This window comes from Panthera pardus, unplaced genomic scaffold, assembly GCF_024362965.1.
Source record: "Panthera pardus isolate Hobbes unplaced genomic scaffold, ASM2436296v1 HiC_scaffold_22, whole genome shotgun sequence".
Taxonomy (NCBI): domain Eukaryota; kingdom Metazoa; phylum Chordata; class Mammalia; order Carnivora; family Felidae; genus Panthera; species Panthera pardus.
The window spans coordinates 8,268,009-8,293,431 of NW_026526788.1; the positions used below are offsets into that span (position 1 = coordinate 8,268,009).

The 25,423-nt window shown below is 39.8% G+C and overlaps 1 protein-coding gene across 9 annotated transcripts in view; it reads left to right on the forward strand.

Annotated features, from left to right (window-relative positions):
• The window catches only part of RYR2 (ryanodine receptor 2), a 756,877-nt gene that overhangs the window by 632,069 nt on the left and 99,385 nt on the right, over positions 1-25,423 (forward strand). For 5 of the 9 annotated variants that reach the window (XM_053910232.1, XM_053910224.1, XM_053910226.1 and 2 more), the window contains 8 exons: positions 8,451-8,621; positions 9,721-9,780; positions 12,353-12,487; positions 15,761-15,795; positions 16,568-16,681; positions 19,463-19,559; positions 21,674-21,777; positions 23,305-23,356. In XM_053910232.1, coding sequence (XP_053766207.1) covers positions 8,451-8,621; positions 9,721-9,780; positions 12,353-12,487; positions 15,761-15,795; positions 16,568-16,681; positions 19,463-19,559; positions 21,674-21,777; positions 23,305-23,356 — 768 coding nt within the window. The remainder of the gene's footprint in view (positions 1-8,450; positions 8,622-9,720; positions 9,781-12,352; positions 12,488-15,760; positions 15,796-16,567; positions 16,682-19,462; positions 19,560-21,673; positions 21,778-23,304; positions 23,357-25,423) is intronic. The other 4 variants (XM_053910227.1, XM_053910229.1, XM_053910228.1 and 1 more) reach the window with 1 other exon arrangement.

A 25,423-nucleotide genomic window follows, 5' to 3' on the forward strand; every position in this document is an offset into this window, starting at 1 on the left:
TGGGGCAGAGAGAGGAGAGAGAAAATCCCAAGCAGGCTCCACGCTGTCAGCTCAGAGCCCTGTGCGGATCTTGATCTCACAAACCATGAGATCATGACCTGAACTGAGATCAAGAGTCAGATGCTTAACCGACTAAGCCACCCAGGCTGGTTTAAGACATGATTGTTTCACCAAAAGAATCATGATGTCTTTGTGTTTCAGCATTTGCACAGATTTGAGAGTCACTGTGTTGGCCAAAGTAGCATCATAATTCTACTTCCATCATATCATTGAGGTGCTCTGCTAACCCCATATGGCAGGAAGGGCCCAAAAGCAGGATGTAGCAAAGGAATGAGTAACATCTTTCCCAAAAGCTGCACTGTTCAGGTCTAGTGCCAGGAATGGGTAACAGGAAGGTAGCCATAGGTCTTACGTCTGAAGCTGAAATGGGCAGAGAGATGTTCCCCCATGCAGAGCTGGGAACAGAATGATCCAGAAGGCTTCAGGGATTCCTCTGACAAAGCCTCAAACTGTCTGCCTGAGACGTCACAGTGGCCCATAGATCCACTCCCCTGGAGTGCAGAAGAAGGAGAAAGAAACTCTTTTGAATGGAGATTCAGACCCAAACACAAACCAAACAACATATTGTTATGTATCAGTCTTCAAGCAGACATCCAAACAGGAACGAATGCTATTTGTATGGAGTACCATTGCTTTCTTTTTTTTTTTAAGTTTATTTATTTTGAGAGAAGAGAGAGAGAGAGTAGGACAGAGAGAGAGAGAGAGAGAGGGAACCCCAAGCAGGCTCTGCAGCACCAGCATAGAGCCTGATGCAAGGCTCAAACCCATGAACTATGAGATCATGACCACAGCCCAAATCAAGAGTCAGATGCTCAACCAACTGAACCACCAACACACCCCTGCAGTACCATTTCTAAAATTAGAAGATAATATAGAAGGCGGGTAATTATAGATAAAATATGGAAATATGATTGAAGCCAGCAGACCAATTTGGAATATGGTAATCTGGGATTGAGGACCTCATTTTGAATTAAAATGTGTGTAGCCCGTCAGGCAGAGAGAGGCCAGTGCATATGAAATTGGCCATAATGCTCTAAGGAGGGGGTGACCACCTGTGTGGGACACGGAAGCCCTGCTGTGCCTTTGTCTGAAGCTTGGGAAGTGGTGTTGTCTACAGCAAGTGCATATTAGTGTACTTCACCCAGTTGTTAACATGTAGGGTGGTGAATGCTCCCCTCCGGTGAAGCCGGTCTCCTCCTGCCCCCTTCTCTTACTCTTAGCCCTCGGTGACAGCCTGGCCCTGAGCACTCTGGGCGGCAGCCCCTGTGACTTCTTTAAGACCCAACATTCTGCAGGGGCGGGGAACATATTTTATTCACATGGTAACTTGAAAGCTCAATGCAGCGCTTGGTGCATGGTGGCTACTTAATTAATATGGATAAATCTAAGATTTGACTTTAAAGAGTTTGAAATTTGGTCCTTAACCTGGGCATGTGTAGGTGTCTTATTTTACTGTTGATTTTCCAGACTCACTGTTGCATTGGTACCAATGTTGCATCATTGTATTGCCAGCATTGCTGAAGTTTTTAATGGCATGACTTTTTTAAAAACATACGCAGGGGCGCCTGGGTGGCTCGGTCGGTTAAGCGTCTGACTTTGGCTCAGGTCATAATCTCGCGGTTGGTGAGTTCGAGCCCCATGTTGCGCTCTGTGCTGGCAGTGGAGCCAGGGTGGGAGTCTCTCTCTCTCTCTCTCTCTCTCTTTCTGCCCCCTCCCCCACTTGTGCTCCCTCTGTCTCTCAAAATAAATAAATAACCTTAAAAAACAAAAACACCAAAAAAACCCATATACAGAAAGCATCCATGGGTCTGGGTGTCTCGGTTGAGCAGCTGACTTCAGCTCAAGTCATGATCTCACAGTTCCTGAGTTCAAGCCCTGCATCGGGCTCTGTGCTGACAGCTCAGAGCCTGGAGCCTGCTTTGGATTCTGTGTCTCCCTCTCTCTCTGCCCCTCTCCCGCTCACCCTCTGTCTCTCTCTCTCAAAAATAAATAAAGATTATAATTTTTTTTTTTTTAAAGAAAGCATCTATTACAAACTCTTGTTAGTTTGTTGATGTGAGAAAAAAAAATAGTGGGTTTTACCTATTGCATTATAGAATTCTGTCCTGTTTTTTCTTAAGATTTCAGTTCCTGTTGAAATGTAGCACCTGGCCTTATTTATTTAAAGCTAGGCTCACTATCTTTTCCAGCTTTATTAACATACAGTTGGCATATAACAGTGTGCTGTGTCAGGTGAAAATCAACAACAGATTGACTTGATACACTTCTGTATTGCAACCTGATTATCACCGTAGCATTGGTTAACATCATGTCATATAATTACCATTTGTTCCTGTGGTGAGGACACTTAAGATCTACTCTCTTAGAAACTTTCAAGTAGACAACACAGGATCGATCATTAGCTACAATCACTCTGCTGTATATTAGATCCCCAGAACTTATATTTATCTTATAATGGGAGATGTGTCCACGTTGATTAGCATGTCCCTGTTGTCCCCACCTCCCGGCCCCTGGTAACCACCACTCTCCTCTCTGTTTTTATCAGTTTGGCTTTTTCAGATTCCACATATAGGTGGTAGCATATGGTATTTGTCTTTCTCTAACTTATCTACTTAGCATAATGCCCTCAGGGTTCATCCGTGTTGTTGCACATGGCAGGATTTCTTTCTTATGGCTGAATAACACTCCACTGTGTGCATATATCCATGCATGAATGCATAGGTTGTTTCCATATCTTGGCTCTTTTGACTGACGCTGCAAGGAACAGGAGGGTGCAGACATGTTGGGACCCTGTTTTCATTTCCTTTTGCTAAATACCCAAGAGTGTAATTGCTGCGTCCTGTGGTTCTATTTTTAACTTTTGAGGAACGTCTATACTGTTTTCCACAGTGGCTGCACCAATTTACATTCCCATCAAGAGTGAGCACGGGTTTCTTTTTCTCCATATAATCACCGGCATTTGTCATCTCTTGTGTTTTTGATGTGATGAGATTCACTTTTATAATTAATATATCTGAATTTTTTTTGAAAAAAACATTAGTAAATATCTATGATTTTTGTTTTGTTTGGGGAGGCTATTTCACTGTGGGACTATTAGAAAAGTCTTCCCTTTTTCGTGATCCTGTATTAAATTTTATTTTAGGTGAAATTGTGTGTGTGTGTGTGTGTGTGTGTGTGTGTGTGTGTGTATGCGTGTGTGTGCCTGAGAGAGAGAAAGAGACTGATTCGTGACGGGGATCAGCTGACCCTACTTTTCTGTTTAAATACGATGCCCATATCGACCATGCTGTTGCAAATTCACCTCTGATTCGAATGTTAGGAATTGGTTGCAAATGAAATATCATGCAAATTCAGTAGTGTTAGCAGTTCTGCTCAAATTATTGAGCAGCTCCTAGGGGCAAGGCGGAGTGCTTGGTTCTAAATACTGGAAGGGCCCCTGGGTGGCTCCATTGGTTAAGCATCTGACTCTTGATTGTGGCTCAGATCATGATCTCATGGTTCACTAGATCGCGCCCCGCATCAGGCTCTGCACTGACAGTCCGGAGTCTGCTTGGGATTCTCTCTCTCCCTTTCTCTCTGCCCCTCCTCTGCTTACATTCTCTCTCACTCTCTCAAAATAAACAAACTTAAAAAAAACTCTTTTGGGGCTCCTGGGTGGCTCAGTTAGTTAAGCGGCCGACTTTGGCTCAGGTCATGATCTCATGGTTCGAGCCCCGTGTTGGGCTCTGTGCTGACAGCCCAGAGTCTGGAGCCTGCTTCAGATTCTGTGTTTCTGTCTGTCTCTGCCCCTCCCCTGATCATATTCTCTTTCTCTCTCAAAAATAAATTTAAAAAAACATTTAAAAAACTCTTTAAAATAAATAATGAGTATGTGAGTGAATGAATGAAGAGTGAATGGATGAATGAATGAATGAATGAATAGAAAGGAGCAGACCAAGTTTGGCCCCTGCCCTGATGGAGCTCCATAGTCTGGTGAGAAAACAGCCAGCAACCAACCAACCAACCAACCAAACAAACAAACCAACCCAATTGATAGGGGTGCCTGGGTGGCTTAGTCAGTTGAGCATCCGACTTCGGCTCAGGTCATGATCTCGCGGTTGATAAGTTCGAGCCCCGCATCGGACTCTGTACTGACAGCTCAGAGCCTGGAGCCTGCTTCAGATTCTGTGTCTCCCTCTCTTTCTCTGCCCCTCCCCTGCTCATGCTCTGTCTCTCTCTGTCTCAAAAATAAATAAACATCAAAAACCTGATTGATATAGTCGTACATAAGCATATTTGATTGTAGATTTCATTTCTTTATAGTGGAAGTGGACTATATCATCACTGGGAGTGTTCAAAGATGTATTAATTTCTCTTTTCAGTTTATAGATTTCCTGTGGTATACAATGCAAGATTATTATTTGAGCATAAGGAGGAGTTCATTTGTCTAGTGTTTCTCAAAATGGAGCAGTTTATAATTGCCCTTAGTGTTGATTTCAATTAGTCTTATTGTAGGGTCACTTGAATATTTATAAATTTCAAACCAGGTATAAGCCCCTTGTACTTATACAACCATAAAATCAAAAATCTTTACAAGTTAGGGTCAAGAAAACCATAACACCAACAAAATTTAGACATTAATGTATTGTATGATATTGTTTTGCTGAAGCTAAATTACCAGAATTGGATAGAAATATGTTTGCAATCATTTGTATCAATTTGTTTAATTTTTAGGATGTTGGTTCCTCATTTGGATAATTATTTTTATCACTGTGGTTACATTTCCTTCATTTTTAAATGAGCAAAGAGCTCATTTAAAACCACTGATCCAGGGGCGCCTGGGTGGCTCGGTCGGTTAAGCGGCCGACTTCAGCTCGGGTCACGATCTCGCGGTCCGTGAGTTCGAGCCCCGCGTCGGGCTCTGGGCTGATGGCTCGGAGCCTGGAGCCTGTTTCCGATTCTGTGTCTCCCTCTCTCTCTGCCCCTCCCCCGTTCATGCTCTGTCTCTCTCTGTCTCAAAGATAAATAAACGTTAAAAAAAAAAAATTAAAAAATAAAATAAAATAAAATAAAACCACTGATTCATTATTTTTATGAGTTAATTTAATGGCACAAATAATTATTCATAGGGTTTTTTTTTTTCCACTAAATATACTGAAAATAATCTCTTATGAATTGGTACAGTTAAGAACAGGGTCCATGCAGTAAGTCCATTTCGTTGGAAACTGAATACAATTCTTATTGCTGTGGCTCAAATATTATAGGTTTGATATATCAACATATACTCTATGTATAATATATGTCATAGTAAATATGTCATATAATATAATTAACAATATATAAGGCACCATTACTTCATGATGACTCCATTATTTTACTGCATAATGTGAAGAAATTCTTTCAACATCATGTTGTGATAGCAACATAGGGAAAGCATATTGTTTGTATGTTAAGTTCTCTTCTGTTTTTTTTCTCGGTAGACCGAAACTATTACAGTATGTCACTGTCATGAAGATATCTGCAGTGTTATTGCTACAAAGAAACTTAACAAGTACAAAGCAGTGGATATGGGACAATTATTTTCATTTTGACATTAGCATATGCCCTGTTAATAGAAAGAATGACACTTACTACCCAGTGAAAATTAGATTCGGCATTGAAAGTGACCCTGACACATGAACATAAAATTCAACAAAATCCCAAAAGAACCCTGAGGTAGCATGGCACTACTCAGATGTGAACAGGCCGTCCAGAGATCTAATCCTGAATATTTATGTTATATGAGTTAGTATATTAACATCTGTTTCCACTAGAGAGGGGTTAATGCCCTAGGGAGACGTGTTTGAAGACTGCATAAAAGGCTAATGTATTTTATAATAGTCTTATATACACTGTGTTCATGTGTGTGAGAGTGAGAGCATGTGTATATTTCAAACCAAGCATCTATCAAACAAAAATAAGCTATATATTCCTTTTTTTTGAACAATAAGATAGTTTATTCATCAGATTCTATGTATGAGTCTTCCTTACTTGTTAAATATGACCCTATACGTTATAATTCTCTTGAGCTTCAGTTTGAACAAACCCACTGCCTGAGAGGCATCGGCAGTTAAACTGAACAGACAGACAAGGTGGCTTGAGAGGAGTGACAGGAACATCTCTAGCTGGTTTGGATCCATAGGAGGAGGTTCTTCTGAAGGCCACGTGGGATTGCATGGATTTCAATTCATCCTGCAGTGACGGCCTTCTTGGGCACAGAGGGATTGCCCCCAGCTCTCCTGCCCTGCCCCCAGCCTTTGGCATGACCCATGAGTTCCAGGAAGGTCCTAGGGGATAGAGTTGGGGGATGGGCACCGACTGGCTTGGTAGCTGGAGTTTCTTGGGATTCTTTTTTATTTTTATTTATTTAAAAAAAAATTTTTTTTTAACATTTATTAATTGTTGAGACAGAGAGAGACAGAGCACAAACAAGGAAGGGGCAGAGAGAGGAAGACACAGAATCCGAAGCAGGCTCCAGGCTCTGAGCTGTCCGCACAGATCCCGTTGCGGGCTCAAACCCACGAACTACGAGATCATGACCTGAGCCAAAATCAGATGCTTAGCTTACTGAGCCACCCAGGCACGCCTAAAATCGTTTTTATTATTTATTTTTTGGTTAGATTTCTTTTTTTAATTTTAATTTATTTTTAAAATTTATATCCAAGTTAGCATATAGTGCAACAATGATTTCAGGAGTAGATTCCTTAATACCTCTTACCCATTTAGCCCATCCCCTGCTTCCACAAACACTTCAGTGACCCTCTGTTTGTTCTCCATATTTAAGAGTCTCTTATGTTTTGTCCCCCTCCCTGTTTTTATATTATTTTTGCTTCCCTTCCCTTGTGTACATTTGTTCTCTGTCTTAAAGTCCTCATATGAGTGAAGTCATATGATATTTGTCTTTCTCTAATTTCGCTTAGCATAATACCCTCTGGTTCCATCCATGTACTTGCAAATGGCAAGATTTCATTCTTTTTGATTGCCGGGTAATACTCCATTGAATATATATACCACATCTTCTTTATCCATTCATCCATCGATGGACATTTGGGCTCTTTCCATACTTTGCCTATTGTTGATAGTGCTGCTATAAACAAGGGGATGCATGTGTCCCTTTGAAACAGCATACTTGTATCCCTTGGATAAATGCCTAGTACAATTGCTGGGTCGTAGGGTAGTTCTATTTTTAGTTTTTTGAGGAACCTCCGTACTGCTTCCCAGAGCGGCTGCACCAGTTTGCATTCCCACCAACAGTGCAAAAGAGATCCTCTTTCTCCACATCCTCACGAACATCTGTTGTTACCTGAGTTGTTAGTGTTAGCCCTTGTGACAGGTGTAAGGTGGTATCTCCTTGTGGTTTTGATTTGTATTTGCCTGATGATGAGTGATGTTGAGCATTTTTTCATGTGTCTGTTAGCCATCTGGATGTCTTCTTTGGAGAAGTGTCTATTCCTGTCTTTTGCCCATTTCTTCACTGGATTATTTGTTTTTTTGGGTGCTGAGTTTGATAAGTTCTTGATAGATTTTGGATACTAACTCTTTATCTGATATGTTGTTTGCAAATATCTTCTCCTATTCCATCAGTTGCCTTTTAGTTTTGCTGATTGTTTCTTTCGCTGTGCAGAACTTTTTATTTTGATGAGGTCCCAATAGTTCATTTTTGCCTTAATTTCCCTCGCCTCTGGAGACGTGTCAAGTAAGAAGTTGCTGCAGCCAAGGTCAAAGAGGTTTATGCTTGCTTTCTCCTTGAGGATTTTGATGGCTTCCTGTCTTACGTTTAGGTCTTTCATTAACCCATATATTCTTAAATTTTTCCTCTTAAGCATTGAAAACTATTAAACATATAATATCAGAAATTACTATGGACTTTACATATATCCATCTGCTTCTCTAAAATCACAATTTGCGTTTTCCTTCTAAATGCATGTAGAAAGCACACCAGTGAATTGTAATGACCTGGGAATAGGAGAGTAGGACTTAAAATTAGCAAGAGATGCTAAGAAGGAGAGAGGAAAAGTATTCTCAAAAATAGGGACCAAAGAAAGAAGGAAGTTCGAACCACTATCAAGTTAGAAGAGACTCCAATTTTTTTTTAATTTTGTTTAACGTTTATTTATTTTTGAGAGAGACAGAGACAGAGCATGAGCAGGGGAGGGGCAGAGAGAGAGGAAGACACAGAATCCAAAGCAGGCTCCAGGCTCCCAGCTGTCAGCGCAGAGCCTGATGCGGGGCTCGAACCCACAAACTGTGAGATCATGACCTGAGTAGAGGTCAGACCCTTAACCGACTGAGCCATACAGGCGCCCCAAGGCTCCTAGTTCTGAGTGTGGGAAAAGCAGTCACCGACTCCAAAACTTGTCTTTGTTCCCCAGGCCGCTGTCTCTGATCAGGAAAGGAAGAAGATGAAGCGCAAAGGAGATCGGTACTCCACGCAGACCTCTCTCATTGTGGCAGCTCTGAAGCGGTTGCTGCCCATTGGGTTGAACATCTGTGCCCCTGGGGACCAGGAGCTCATCGCTCTGGCCAAAAACCGATTTAGTATGGTAACTTTCCTGTTCATACTGGTGGTAATGATCACTTGACCTCCAGACTCAAATGTTTAGACTCCCTTTTTCTCACTGGTCTGTGTCAGGATTTCATTTCCGTTAGATGTTTGAGTAAGCAGTTTTTCTGTGTATGCAAAGACTGCCCATTTTTTTTTGGGGGGGGGCGCTATTTTTCATTTCTAAATTATGTTGATCACCTCCAGGGAATATTCTGAAACCCAGTAGAAAAGATGCAAACAAGTTGCTGGCAGCGGGAAAAAAAATGGATTTCATATGAACTCCTATATAAAATTTGTTATGAAAAATGTATTCAAATTTAGGAGGGATAATTTTTCAGTGTGAGAAGCATCATGGACTGTGCTGATCGTGGTTAGATAAGGTGTTGACTTTCTAAGTCAACCAAGTTGACTCTTCGACTTGGCAAGCATCAACATTTCAGTTCTCAAGATTTCTTCATGACCTCTGTTTTTTCTCTTGGTGGCTACCTAGACGCACTTTTTCAAGAATATACAGCGGGATCATTATTTTATATTTATGTAAATGGGAGGACATTTTCTTTTACCCCCATTCCCACGCGGAAGCACCTCTCTGAATATCCAGAATTGGATACCCTGAGATAAGCAAATCGAGGGGACATTGTGTCACCATGGGCTGCACAGATGCAGTTCTGGTGGTGGTCATTCTAGTATTTGATTCTCAGGGTATTTCCTTGTTGTTACTGGATCAGAGGGGGGTAGTATTAAATGCCAAAATTACTTTCTGGAGAGTTCAGAGAATGATAGAGATATACCCCTGTTTGATCACAAGGGAACACACCTCTGCCCCCACTTTTTATGAACCAGAAATTCCATTCCAGTGAGTCTTAAGACACTTCCCGTAGAGTCGATGTAAGTTGGTACCTTGTTTCCGGTTCACAGCAGTATCAAGAAATAGTCTGAAAAAGAATCCCCCGCATTTGTGGTGTGTTTGAAACCCTGTACGTAGGTTTGGGCAGACATACACTATTTCAAAAGAGGCTGGAGTTACTTCTGTTGACTTGTGACAGTTGATGCATTCATGGTAAGACTTCTTTTAGGTAACATTTATTTCTTGACAGAAAGACACTGAGGATGAAGTACGAGATATAATCCGCAGTAATATTCATTTACAAGGCAAGGTAAGCCAAATTTAAGTACATAGTATTTATGAATTTAGTGAATCTCTCTTTAGAATAGTATTGCAAGTAATGTCACTTTAGCAATTCAAATAGTGAAAACATATTATTTTAATCAGTCTTTACTTGCAAAACTCTTGGTATTAAAGACTCTCAAGATAAGTAATGTGTTTTATTTACTTTAAAAAGTCAACGTAGATCACCAAAGATTTTTAGACTTTGAAAAAAAATATGTCACCATTTGAAATAAAGGTTGGAAACTTCCTTCATTAGCTGAGTTTGAGGACTTTTGGGACATGGAGATAGGTGTCCATAAGAATTTGAACTTTTTCATCTAGTGTCCAGAAATTAAATATATGTCATTAGAAGTCATTAGTACATAGGAGATATTAAGACTTGCTGTAATAGAAATAGATGAATAAATGAATTTACCTAGGGAGGTAAAGGAAAACATAAATGTGGGTAAAAACAATTGCTAGAAGTAAGTACTTTTTGTACTACTTTGTAGTACAATTATTTGGAAATTTTTCATACTAGGGGATAAATTGTTCATTTGTTTACAGAACCCGTTATGCAATGTAAGAAGTCTAGCAATTTGTTATCTTCATTCAGCCTATTTGCTTCTATTCTGGTGTCCCTTCTGGGAAATTTTTTCAATTATGACAGTGCCCAAATGTCAGCAAATAGTGACCACAGCATAACGTTTGCTTTTCTGGGTATTAAAATGTTTCTTTCCAAGATCAAAACCATATTCTTCTTTTAACACTTACGAGCACAATATGATAAAGGTGAGACATACCTTTCCAATATTCACAAGGCACAGACACTGATTTAGAGCACATTTCGTGTGCACTTTGATGTGTAGGTACTCATATTATTTAGTAATAACTTGGCCAGAATGGGAGATGAATGCCTTTTAGAGTTCGATCTCTTCTCAGATTGCAAAACGATTATGAGCATTTTAAAATGTACTAGTAAAGCCTCTGCCTGAACCTCAAGTGAAGGGTTTATGCTTCATATATGGGTGTTCGAGGAGATCCTGTAGTCCATGCAAAGGTCTCGGGATCCCCGGGACTCAAGACCACACTTTGAGAAACGTGGTCTAGGACAACCATTACTGAGTAGAGACAGGAGATGTTCAGTACCTCTAAACAAAGGTTCTATGCTCTTCCCAGGAAATAAATAAAAAAGGATGTCTTGAAGAAGCAGAAGGAAATCCGATTATATTCTAGAAGTTTTTTATAGTAGTACTGAGGGCAATTTATGTTGTGTCTTGGGGAGTCAGAAAGAGAGAGGAGAGCAGAGAAGGAAACACATTTATGATCAGCATTTTACTGCCAACTGAATGAGACCTGAAAATAAAGCAGTAATGAATGCATATTCTTTTTGATATTTCAGTCTATACTTGTTTTGTGAAGAGTCAGGCACATATATTATGGGGACACACAGACTTACAGAAGATGAATTCTTTTATTCCTAGCACCTTCTTGAATGTATTGTCTTGAAGTTGTAGGATGGGTCATCCTGGGGGCCAAAAGAAGTAATTTTATATGAGAAAGAATAAAGATGCTACTTATTTTACCAAATATAAGTAAAAATGTGTATTTCTGTCTGGAAGCACCAGGCACAGTCCTCAAATGAAAAAAAGTATGTGGAGGAAAAACATTTTGTCTTATCAAAGGACAGATGGTGTCTACAAGCCACTCAGTGTATAAAATCCTGTGTTTGCCCCTAGATGAGTTATTTTTCACATGTCAAACTATGCTTTCTTGGGCTGGGAGTTGTGAAGTTTTAGATTTGTCCATTTACTTCTGCTTCATTACCCTCAGTCCCCCAGTTTTCATGGAGACTTGAAAGGGGAAGAGAAACATACAGGGATGACTTTGCCTATTTTCAATAATATAGTTATTCTATATTCTTTCTTTGAAGTAATGTGATCTTTTCCCTATAAAGATGTTTATATTTGTCCATTTCTACGATGTTATAATAATCTTTCTCAAAAACATACAGAATTCAGTTGTATCTCCCACTCAGGAAATTTGACAATTTTAAAAAGACTCCTTTATTATAAGAATATGATTTTATATTCCTCCATTGCTTTATATTTGATATCTTTGTTTCAATGAGACTAAACTCAGTTGCAGAGTCCCTGTATTTATAGATAAATGAGATCCTGTATCATTGCCTGTAAAAGTAAGTATGTAAATCTTTCAGTGTTTGACCGTGAAAGGGGAAGAGAAAGATAGATCACTTTGCCTACTTCCTTGCCTTGATCATATCCAGCTCATCCTTACATTCTAGGTAAAACTTCACTTGTTCAGGGGAATCTTAACAGCCACCAGCAGGTTAGGTCCAAGCTCATGATACCTTATCTTTCTCTTGAGTAGCTCTCCTCACAACTGTACATATTTAATTTCTGTCTTCCCCACTGCATGGTAAATTTCATGAATACAAGGTCTTTCTCTGTGTTGATCTCTTCATGGTGTTTTGACACTGGGCTACACCCAGTAAAGTAGGTCTTCCCTTCCTTACATCGTAACCTTGTATTTTTGAAACTTTTTCCTTTTTCATGCAGTTGGAGGATCCTGCTATCAGATGGCAAATGGCTCTTTACAAAGACTTACCGAACAGGACTGAAGATACATCAGATCCAGAGAAGACCGTAGAGAGAGTATTAGATATAGCAAATGTGCTTTTTCATCTTGAGCAGGTTAGATTCAGCATGGATTCCATAGTATTTGCCTTAACCGTGTAAAAACATTTCAAAGATGGTATGTGTTAATTTGTTAGCTATGGGTGGGCCAAAAACATGTGTGTTCAGCTCACTCATTATAAATAATATATGATTCAGGAGTGCTTATACCTAATAAGCAAATTTCCAAGCTTGTAATTTTTGTAGCAATATATAGGTAATATATTTTGAGATATCACGGCCTTTGTTTTATTGTCTTTTCTCAAAATATTTCTTTTTTTAAAATTTTATTGATTTATCTTGAGAGAGAGTATGTGCGTGTGCAAGCAGGGATGAGGCAGAGAGAGAGGGAGAGAGAATTCCAAGCAGGCTCCTTGCTGTCAGTGTAGAGCCCAAAGCAGTTCTCGATCCTCACAACCATTAGATCATGACCTGAGCCGAAATCAAGAGTCAGATGCTTAACTGACTGAGCCCCCCAGGTGCCCCAAAATATTTCCATATTTATACAGATAAATAGGATTATACACTTAATTTTAAATCATTCTAACAAAAATTTCAGGAGTTACCTGATTTCATGTTCTGTGTATCATTTTTTTATTACTGCTCATAACAACATGTATGAGATGCTTTCACTAGTTTAATATTTGAATTTTTTTGGTTACTTGCTTCAACTTTCCTTTTATTAGAGATATTTTTGAGCTAATTTTCTCCAAGATCAGCAATAAATATATTTAGATAAGAGCTACGGCATCGATATTAAAACTGTGCGAGAATAGTGGTTTTATATGATTTTTCAGTTGTGTCCTATTTTAAACTACAAAGTTTACTATGTTTGATTTCTGTATTCATTACCTTTGTTTAACAGTTCTCAAATTGAGAATATTCGAAAAATTATCCATCAGTGGGTTACGTTTTTGTGTAAGGAATCTTCTGGCCTAGGTAAGATATTTGCAATAGAGGGACATTGTCCCTGTGTCTCATGAGGTCCATTCGGCAAAATGACACCAGAGTGAGGGAGTTCAGTGTGAACCCAACAGTGTGATCTGTCACTGGGCTTTCATGACAACCTTTACCTGATGTGGCAGATCTCACATTTTTACAGTACACATAAAATCATAAAATGGCCTGTGTCATCTCAGGAACTTTGTCACGTAAATGTTTTGCAGAATATCTTAGCATAACAATGACAAAGATTTTTCTTTGATTTCTATTTTATATTATCTGGTGATCTTTCATCCCTGCCTTGACCAGTTAAGTCACATGCAGATATCACCTAACGTAATATCCTTTTAATTTCCTTGTTTGCTTACTTACGTGACCCTCAAACATTAATAACTTCTCCAGTGTCATGCGATCTGTCACTATACCTGATGAGATGTAGCTAGGATACTCTCAAACCACATGGCTATGGACATGTGCTCACATTGTGTAACACCACAATATTTATAATATATAACATATGTAATATACATATGTAATATGTACTATATAATGAACTTAATATTTCCCTCAATATCTCCATGAAATATTAAATAAGTACAAATTATCACTCAACAGAAGACAAAACTTAAGGTAATGAAATTTTAAGTGATATATAAAGTCCTAGAGTTGTTTTTCCAGAGTTTATACATATTTAAGAAAGCTATTGGGGAGACTGGGTGGCTCAGTCAGTTAAGCATCTGACTATGGCTCAGGTCATGATCTCACGGTTCGTGAGTTCGTGAGTTCAAGCCCCACGTCGGGCTCTGCGCTGACAGCTCAAGCCTGGAGCCTTCTTCAGATTCAGTGTCTCGCTCTCTGCCCTCCACCGCGCTCTCTCTCTCTCTCTCTCTCAAAAATAAATAAACATTAAAAAAAAGAAGAAAGAAACACATATTTAAGAAGGCTATTAAATGTCTACCAGAGAACTATTCCTGGCAGCATTGTTCTACCATAAGGTTTTAACTCTTCCTGGTTTTTATGCATATACCTGGATTTGCTTGAATATTAGATACATGAAATGAAGCTTATTGAAATCTGATAGTTTTATTATACTCACATATTACATATTGACACATGTATTCAATCATAATGGATGAAGTCATTTGTAAAGTAATGAGATTCATTTTCTGAAGCAGTCATTCCTTCCCCGAACATTTTTTGAGTGCACAACCATATGGCAGCATTATACTTCGCAGGTTCAGGGAATTGAACGTGGTCTGTCTACTCAAGTGAGTCATCCTCTAGTACAGCATGTGGATAGATAAATATGCAATAATACAGATGTGCTGGGATACAAAAGGTGCTGAAGAGGCTATAAAAGGAGTCCAGGCTTGATCTAGTTATGAAGTAGGTGATCCCCATAATCTTAAAGGAGAAGTAGGAATTTTCTAGGAAAAGGTAAGGGGGTCAGATTTTAGTGAAGGCCAACTATTTTACAGATGGTTAAGAACATGAGTAAAAAGAAATCATCAATTATCAAAGAATAGAAAAGAGCAGAGGATGTACCAGAAGAGGAATTCATGCCTTCAGTACCTCTATTCTAATGTTTATTTGTAACTCAGTCATAGAGTAGCTTGTGATGAGTATCTTCACCCGCCAAACTCAGTGCATAAACAGTGGGCACGCAGCAAATACTTAGTTCATCGTAGGTATCAGCGACCTTTGCAATTATATATTTTGTGCTGTACATCTGGTAACTTTTGTCCATGAGAGTAACCTGTCTCCTTGGGATTTCCTAACACTTAAACTCGAGCCAAGCTAACACAGCAGCACCTCCCAGCATTTGGACAGTGAGAAGAGAGGCATTAAGCACTTCTCACATATAGTAAAATGCGCTGCCAAGTGATAAGCTTCATGATGGCAGACACCTTTTCTACCATGGTCACTACCGTATCCTCAGTGCCTCACTATTGCAATGTGTTTGTTGACTATCACCCACACCCATCAGAATACCTTATTCCCAGAAAAAACTACCTCTTACAGCCTGAATATCAGAATGGCACTGTAATGCATTGAGTCTAGTTGAACGATACCAGCCTTGATTCACTTAACACAGCCACCAAGAAGAAAATCGAAGTGGACAGTTGTCACAAAGCGTTTACTGATCCTGTGGAGGGAGGACCATCATGGATATAAATAAGTGCTTTCCAAAGACAAGTTGCTTCATTAAAATTTCTAAACCACTCTAGTCCAGACACTCTTAATGTTTTCTTCAGGCATTATACAATTCATATTTTGACCCTTTACTGCAAAGGATAATAGACTTTAGATTTATTTTTTTAGCTAACGCAACATTTTTATTTCTTCCAGAAATCTACATCTATGCACCGGAGATATTACAGTCTGGGAAGTACAGTGCTCAATTACCTAGAGACTACTAATTAATTTAGAATTACATGTTGGTTTTTTTTTCCTCTCTAATACTTATAATTAATCTCTTTTTCCTCTTGGAGCTCCAAACACCATTAGCTAAATAAATAGCTTGCTTGCCTCATTTACTGCAACTTTGAATTCTCATTTGTCCCTATCTAACAAAATAATAATGTATTTTAACATTTTTGCAAAATTAAATTCTTTTCCTCACTCCTAGTAATGTGTTCCTGAAGCCTTGTCATTTTCTCCCCATCCTGTTATAGTAAGGAACAGTTGAAATTTCGGTGGAATTTTCTATGTCTGCCTCTATTCGTGTTTACTGCTGTAACTCTCATGATAAAATTGGTCGAAATGGATACATAAATAAGAATAGGTTGATTTTTTTGCGTAGGCAGAAAACATGTTTTAGAACCATAACCAGATTCTGAAAAGGCTGCAAAATGATTTTATGTAGAATGGTTTTATATTTCTTTGATTTTACAGATGACATAGCTTCTTAAGTACACACTACTGGGGAGATATTCTGTTTTGACTAAAGAAAATACACAGCATTCAAAACTATTTCCAATTTAGCGTTGGGTGACTTCTAGGACACGGGCTTTCCTATAATAATTGCAGGGGTACTTTGGGAATTGTAATTCCAAACGTTTTTAATGTAAAAGGCACAGCTGTTTAATACAGTATTGTTGAGGGTAAGTCGGAGTTCAACATATTTAATGTTTTGTTTGTATCGTTTTTACCTCAGGTGGAGCACCCACAGAGATCGAAGAAAGCTGTATGGCACAAACTTCTGTCCAAGCAGAGGAAGAGGGCAGTGGTGGCCTGCTTCCGAATGGCTCCTTTATATAATCTGCCAAGGTCAGAATTTTTTTAATGTCGGCAATAGATGAACATTCTTTTTTCCCTAGTAAGCTGGAGGAGCATCGCGTCTACCTTAACAGGAGTGCAGTAGTGAGAGAAGAATGCAAAACAAGTCTTGGCTCTTTTGTGTAATGCCTGAGCTTGTTTTTCTTTGTTGGGTGATCTCAGAGAACTTTGATGCGCGGTGTAGTTATTCAATCACTTCTGAATACCGAGGAAGTTGTGCTCACGTATGTAAGGCAGGGTAGGGTAATTAGGAACTCTCTGTTTGGAGTCAGACTGCCTTGATTTGAACCCTGGCATGTCAGCTGATGCCTGCATGACCATTGGTCAAGTTTCTTACCTGACTTGGTTATAGTTTCCTCATTTGTGCCATGATGAGATTTGCCCCATGGAGTTGTTCAGATTATTTAATGGATTGAGGTATAGGGGGTGCTTAGAACCAAATTTAGCACTATTAATGTCCATTGCTGTTTATTATTTCTTGTGGTTTTCGGTCTTGGGGAAAAGAACTGGTATGGATCTAGTTTATGGGAATAGCAGAAAGGTGTTTAACCGTCCCTCAACCTTCTCTTAGAGCTACAGCTGGCATACTCGTTAACAGAGAAACTGGTATATTTGAGTCTGACTCGGTGGCCCAGGTACCATTTCAGCCTCCTTGCAGTTTTCCTAAGAAACTGTGCTCTTTTCTCTCTGAGCTTTGTATAAGTGGCATCGTCCCCACATCTGGTAAACAGGACTCAGCTCAACTGCATCTCTTTTTTTGGAATATCTCTGACCCAACCATACCATGTCCTTCAACTCCTTGCAAATGGAACACTTCCTCCTCTTTGTTTCCAGAACACTCTTACAGACCTCTCATTGTAGGCACGATCCTGTAAGGTTGGGCCTATTTGTCTCTCTGATTCAGACTTTGAGATCCTTTATTTTGGTTCTTTTTTTTTAAGTTTATTTATTTATTTTGAGAGAGAACATGCACGCTGAGCAGGGGAGGGGCAGAGAGAGAGAGAATCCCAAGCAGGCTCTGACTTGTCAGCGTGGAGCCCGATGCGGGGCTGGAACCCATGAACTATGAGATTGTGACCTGAGCTGAAACCAAGAGTCAGTTGCTTAACCGACTGAGCCACCCATGCACCCCTGGACTTTGAGATCCTTTAGAGTTTTATTCAATTTTATATCCTTAGTACCTGGAACACTGACCTTCAGAACATCTTTGAATAAATAAATGAGTCAGAGAATAACAACACAAAATACAAACCCCTCCCCCAACCCTCAAACAAAGCAAACAAAGAAACTTCACACTTTCCCCTTTCAGTGAGACAGCTGGATTCCTTGCCAAGGCACATTCACTGAGTATAAAATACATTAATTTCCCCCTCAGACCATGTGCTACTTTAAATTCTCTAACTCAGTTATGGTGTCACCAGTTAGTCAATAGAACATTAACCTTGAATCCATAGTTTTACTCCTTTTCTGGTCCGTCCTGTACAGTCATTCTCCAGATTCCATCAGATTTTTCTTAGATCTCTTTTCACATTGCTATCCTTCCTTTTATGGCCACCCCTCCGGCTCACGTGTTTATTGCTTCATATCAGGTTGATGGCAGCAGATTCTGAGGTGATTTCCCTGATGTTATGGAATCTGCTATTCCACTTTCTCACGTAACCTTCTCAAAATTGTATCCTTTATTGCAGTGGTGCTCAGACCTGGCGCTTTTGGGAAATACATTCAAATTCATTTAAGAAATATCCAAGCCTCAGCCTGTTGGATGAGAATTTCTGTGAGGGCTTAGCAAGTGTATCGTTTCAAAGCCGCTCAGATGATTCTCTTGTACCAATATTGTCGAGCCTGTCCTTTGTCATGTCTGGCCCGTGCACAGGACTTTATGGTGATTTCTAGCATTCTAGATGCACTGTCAGTTCCTCTCCTTGGTTTTCCAGGCCCTTCATAAACCTATCTAACCACGTGTCTCATGACTCCATAACTCACCATTAGTTCCATTGGGCTCAGCTTTCTTCCCATTCCGTAATGACACGTCTCCTTTTAACACTTCTGACTTTCTTCTAACACTTCTAACTTTCTTATGATGTTCCCTTATGGTCATGACTTTCTCTTATCCTTTCCCATGGTGGTGTCTTATCCATACCTCTCATCGGCTTCATGATGAGTTTACTTATTCTTTTAGTCCTCGCTATTTTTTTTATTTTTTTATTTCTTAGGCCACCGTTTATCATCAGTATTCCAGTATTTAATCTTTGGGTGTATACTCTACTAAGTTCATGCAATACGTTTTGTTTTGTCATCCTCAGGGCCTGTGTCTAATGTTAACCACTGACTAATTCCTTATTAATCCTTATTATATTGTTTTGCCAAAGCCACTTGATGTCATACTAGCTACCGCTTAATGACCATCCATATACCCCATGTGCTTTACATGGCTTATCTCATTTTAAGTCTCTGCAGACTGAAGTGCAGATGGGGTTTTCCCAGTTTTATCAATGAACAAAAAGTGAATGTTGGTAAAGTGAAGAGTTGACCAGCATTATGAAGCTTAGAAATGGCAGAGCCAGAATTTAAATGCAAGTCAGAATGTGCTACGAGAAGCCTTGCCTTATTGACTACCATGTCTTGCCTGTGCAATCAAGAGTGGGAAGTTTATTTTTATCTTCTGTCTTTGAGCGCACCGAGAGTCCAGTGATAAAGCACCTGTCCAATTTATTTAAAAACAAAAACAAAAACAAAGAAAACTCTTTGTTTGAAATTATGCTTCTTTTTTAGGCACCGGGCCGTTAACCTCTTTCTTCAGGGATACGAAAAGTCTTGGATTGAAACAGAAGAACACTACTTTGAAGATAAGCTGATAGAAGATTTAGCAGTATGTCTTAATGGGGCTATAAGTTGAAAGAGGGCTTGGGTCTGGTGGAGTAACGCTGGCGTGACCAGGTTATCCTATCATAGCGGAGAGAAAGCACCATTGCAGTGTTGGTCCTAGGAAACTTTCTATTCTTGACTGCTACTGCATTCAATGTTCAGGGAACATCTTATTCTTCTTACTTCAGAGATCTCATCAGCACCCAGCAATTCCGAATTTCAGGTGAATGATAGAAGTTTATTATAACCAGGCTTTGACTCGATTATTCTTTTAAATTCTTCTGCAGAGCACCTTTAAACACCTTAGAACCTAGCATAGAACTATAAAAGCTGAACCATATAGAAGTTATCCACCAAAAATAAGTTGAGGGTTAACAAAAGCCAATGAAAAGTAGCTGGTTTTTAAAAATATATGAGGCAGAGAATGATGGGACTAGACGCAAGAAGAACAGGAAGTCATGGTAAAATGCATTAGATGGAGACTAGATTTTTGGTCCCGCCATTTTGGACAGGTAAAGGTGCTCTCGTACTGAGAGGAGAGGAGTCTTCATCTTTTTTTTTAAATCTTTTTTTTAATGTTTATTTCTTTTGAGGGGCACACTGTACAAGTGGGGAAGGGGCAGGGAGAGAGAGGAGAGAGACAATCCCAGGCAGGCTCCACCCTGTCAGCACAGAGCCCCATGTAGGGCTCAGACTCACGAAGCCATTAGATCATGACCTGAGCCAAGATCAAGAGTCAGCTGCTTAACTGACTGAGCCACCCAGGCACCCCAGTCTTAATGTTTTATAAGTCGCGGACCTGATTAAATATCTGATGAACCAGGGTGCTCAGTTGGTTAAGTGTCCAACTTCAGCTCAGGTCATGATCTCGCGGTTCATGAGTTTGAGCCCCGCATCCTGCTCTGTGCTGACAGCATGGATCCTGGAGCCTGCTTCGGATTCTGTGTGTGTGTGTGTCTCTCTCTCTCTGCCCCTCCCCACTCATGCTCGCTTGCTCTCTCTCTCAAAAATAAATAAACCTAAAGTTATTTTTAAAAAATATCTGATGAAACTATCTTCTCAGGAAAATTTCCAGGCATATGGTCCTCTGGAATTTTGCAGACTAGTTGGAGGTTTCTTGATTCTCAAGTTAAAGACCTCATCTGTAAACATTTTTTTTTTAACTCCCAAGTTATCAGAGAATATTGGATAAACTGATATAATTCATGAAAGCCTGACCCTGACTATCCCTATATATTTTAAATGAATTCTGGTTTGGCTTTAGAACCAAAACAACCAATAGAATTTTGGGTATCTTATAGACGTGTACCCAGTATCTACAACATTAACCTTTAAATCCAGGAAAGAACATCATTTATGTAGAGAGAAAATCAGTCTAAATGGGTAAGGCCTTGGAGATACAAAAGTCATTAAACCATTCAACAGACAGTCAAGATTAATTAACTCTACAGTCAGTAAAAATGCTTTATAATTTTCCTCATGTTAAAAGTTCTAATAGTACAAAACTATTCTTTGTGAGTTTAAAGTAACTGAAAATAAAAAATGTAGAAGTGGTTCACACATTAACTTTTAGCATTCTTTCCCTGTCATTGCTTGTGTGGGCAAAGACGATGCTATGTTTAATAATCAATTTTCAGTGTTGTGCGGACTAAACTTTTATACTTGGAACAACCTAGGATATTATTGTAATTCTTTATAAATTGAGCCCTCCATAAAGCTGACATCTCTGTACCAAATACACCCCCAGTTGTGAATCTGCTTCCAAGAATGGCAGTCAGAATTGGTAAGTGATGTGAGTCATCCTTGCCCATAGTGTTTTTTGGTCCAATTATTAAGTAACTTTTTTTAAGCTGCATAATTTTGCATTGATTATGTAACCCACACACATATGCACAGTGTATATAAAACACACACGTGCACGCACAATGCCTCTAAAGCATGCGTGCACACGTGTGCGCTCACGTGCACACACACACACACACACACACACACACACACGCCAGAGCAGGAAGAAAATAGCTTTCCTTTTATTCATTGTTCCTGACCCTCACACCGCTCCTGAGTTTGAGTGAACATTTCATTTCAGTGTGAAATTTTATCAATTTGGTTTTTTTGTAGAAACCTGGAGCAGACCCTCCAGAGGAAGAGGAAGGCACGAAGAGAGTCGACCCCCTCCATCAGCTCATCCTTCTGTTTAGTCGAACAGCTTTAACAGAGAAATGGTATGGTTGGGACGGTTCGTGTGAGCATAGGAAGAACAGATAAAGAAACCCATGTCTCAGTATCCCGCGTGTCACATGTTCATGTTTCAATTTCATCTGACTCTTGTTAGGAGAGAGAATTGTTCCAAGATAAGACCAGTCTGCCACACACCTGTGGGCCAGCATTCATGCAAGTGCAGGCTTTGATGTCTACCTGTGAGCTCCAGTTTTTCCTAACAACCTAGTCATCAGCGGATTTACTTGATCCTGAATCTTATAAAATGAGTTTTTTCTTCATCGCAAATGGCCTTCATAAATAAAAAAAAGGAACCCAAAGCAAATTCCAGTACACAAAAAAATGTGGGCACCCAAATTTCCTGGGTAGATTGTGCAGTGGGTCTTAAGAAACCTTAGAAGGTGGGTGAACCATCATCTCCACAGGAAGTTTCTTTGAGGTCTATTTTGAGGGCGTTCTCCATTTTCCTTGGCTTTTGCAGCCTGGTTCATATGAATTCCCCAGAGCCACAAAGGCTGACCCTCTGTGTAGTTAAGTAAGCTTTGCACTCAGATGCCCAGTAATCAAAATGGGCTCAGCGTCCGCTCCTCCTAGGGAGCACTACATAGATTCGCTCTGTGGAGGAAACCTTGGAGAGGTTATAAAACATTTATCTGCATCCCTGCCATACAAAAGGAATCCTCCTTTGCCCAAGGCCTCCCTCTGGTTCGTGCAGAAGCCGGAAGATAATTTAATTATCAATCCTTTCCGCCCGAGTCTTTTCAGAGTCTAGATAAATTCATGTGACCTCTATGCATGCCATAATAATGCACATTTCTCCCCCTTAGCCAATGTGATCCATTCTTCTCTCACGATGTCTCTCTCTCTCTCTTATTATTTCCTAACTAACAAAATCATCTCATTCCTAAGCATAGAGCAACCCTCTGTCTGGCCTTGTCAGGTAATGAGGTATTTTCATAAGTGAATTTTTCTGATGGCTGAAGCTTTGAACTGCTGAAATAGCTTTGCAAATATTAGGTAATTTTTGATGGAAACCTTTCTTCATGAATTAATGATTTCCATACGCTGTAAGAAAAGGATTAGTAAACATATTTCTTAATTTTTGAGAATCACTATGACCATTGTATTTTTGGGGCAATATAGTAGCATAAGAATTTGGGGAGTCTTTCCATCCAATGTCGAGTATCGCTTCTGCTGTCAAAGCCCCTACCTCATTTAAATTTGCTTGTTTCAGCTTCTGTAGTTTCAAGAAAATGAAAGCTATACATTGTGTGTAAGTCACTAGACCATTTATTTTGTGAGATTTGAAGGCCTCTTCTGGAAGGTAAGGCGGGACAGGGACAGCCGTGTAGGTCTGAGATCTTTGCTGATTCTACAATATTTCTGAATGATGACTTTGCCTAGGTTTTGTGTTTATTTCATTTTAAAAGGGCATACTGGTTGAAAACTAAAGGTTATTTTACCATGATGGTAGTTCTGCTCATGACAAGCCTCCCACTTAAAAACTCATGTGTTGTTCTTGTTTTTCATAGCAAACTGGAGGAAGATTTTTTATATATGGCTTATGCAGATATTATGGCAAAGGTAAATAAATCCATCTTGACTTTAATGTTTAATTTGAATAAAGGGAAATCACTTTCATCTGACATAAGGATAAAAATCTATGTATTTTGGGGTCTAGATAAAATACTGTTAAATCCTAGAAGCCTGAAGAGGCATTAATCTTAATTTTCCACTTGCTGAATGAATCTCTGTTCAAACTTCCTTGACAGGTAACCATTGTTTCCCTGTTCACATTTTATTTACGGGGAACTAATTTTCCAAACGTTCACTCATTCATTCATTCATTCATTCATTCATTCATTCAACAAATATTCACTGGGCATCAAGGTATTGTCGATGACATGGCCAATAAGAAGAAAATGCATACACCCTTCCTGGAGTTGATAGTCTGAGGGAGAGAAAACAAAATGCAAGCAAGTGATCGCAAAAAGCTGTGTCGAGTTCAGTGGTAGCAGTGCTGTTAGTGGTACAGGAGCTGGTGCGTAGTTGGGAGGCCCGCTTAGCCTAAGGTTTACGGGAGTCCGTGACTGTCCAGTGACAAGTGGAGCATGTGAAAATAGTAACAGTATTTCCTGAGTCTTTGTTTCATTTATATCTCACAATAGGAGGGTGAATGAAGGGGTGAATTAAAAGAGGAGTCAGGGTGTCTCTGAAGCTTCTCACGTGGGCAGTTGGGTAGATGGTGGTACCCGATACTGAGATGGGGAGCCCGGGAGAATTGCGGGCCTGGAGTGAAGAGGAAGAATGACCTATTACATTGTGGACTTGTTAGTTAAAAATGCCTGTGTACTGAGAACAAACTGAGGGTTGATGGGGGGGTGGGAGGGAGGGGAGGGTGGGTGATGGGCATTGAGGAGGGCACCTTTTGGGATGAGCACTGGGTGTTGTATGGAAACCAATTTGACAATAAATTTCATATATTGGAAAAAAAAATGCCTGTGAGACAGCCACGTGGAGATGTCAGACATGTGATGAGGCATTCGTGCCTGACATTCAGTATATCAGGGATGGCTTATACATACAGATTTGGGATTTACCAGCATTCGAAGGGAATCGAGGTCATAGACATGGATGGTCTTGCCCAGAAAGAGAAGGCGTCTCTTCCCCTCTGTAGAGGGGAAGGCCTGCGGCTGCGCCTCTAAAAACATGGGTTTATGTTTCTCCTTCTAGAAGAAAAGAAACCCGTTAAAAAAACAGGCAGGTGGAGAATCTTAAGCATGAGCATATGTAGGAGCTGTAGACCTAAGGGAGTAGTCAACAGAATCGTATGCTGCTAGGAATAGGGATGAATAAGGTAAGAATTGAAACTTCTCTAGGATTTAGTACATGGGCATCATGTGACAGTGGTGAGAACAGTTCCAGAAGATTATGGAGAGGGGCCATTGGTGGTGCTAGCGCCATATTATGGGGAACTAAGCAGAGATCCACGAGTGAGGAGATGTGGCCTAGATGTTTCTTTACTAGAAGATTGAGAGAGATGAGAAGAGAAAAAGAATAGATGGAATTGTGACGTTGAAGGGGGATTATTTTTGTTTGCCGTTTGTTTACTTGTATTTAAGAGAGAGATTTGAACGTGCTTCTGTCCTGGTGGTCAGGAGCCAGTAGAATGGGCAAGGGAGTTATTTGTGGTGTAGCCTCAAGTGAATGGGAGCAGGGGGAGAGCACAGGCTACAGAGCATAAGGAAAAGTTGTTACCTTCCAGCTTTATTTTAAACCATAACCCACAGGGGTGCCTGGGTGGCTCCGTCGGTTAAGCATCTGGCTCTTGATTTTGGCTCAGGTCCTAATGTCATGGTTCATGAGAGTGAGCCCCACGTTGGGCTCTGTGCTGATGGCATGGAGCCTGCTTGGGATTCTCTTTCTCCCCCTCTCTCTCTCTGCCTTTCCTTCACTCGTGCATGTGCACATGCTCTTTTTCTCTCCCTCTCTCAAAATAAATAAATAAACATTAAAAAAATAGAACCCACAATAAGAAGCACATTTATACAGTATATTTATGGAAACATGAAAATAGGTAGGTTGAAAGAAAATTTTCATGAAATTAATACCCTTCCTATGAGCAATATAGTCTGATATTTTCTATTTAAA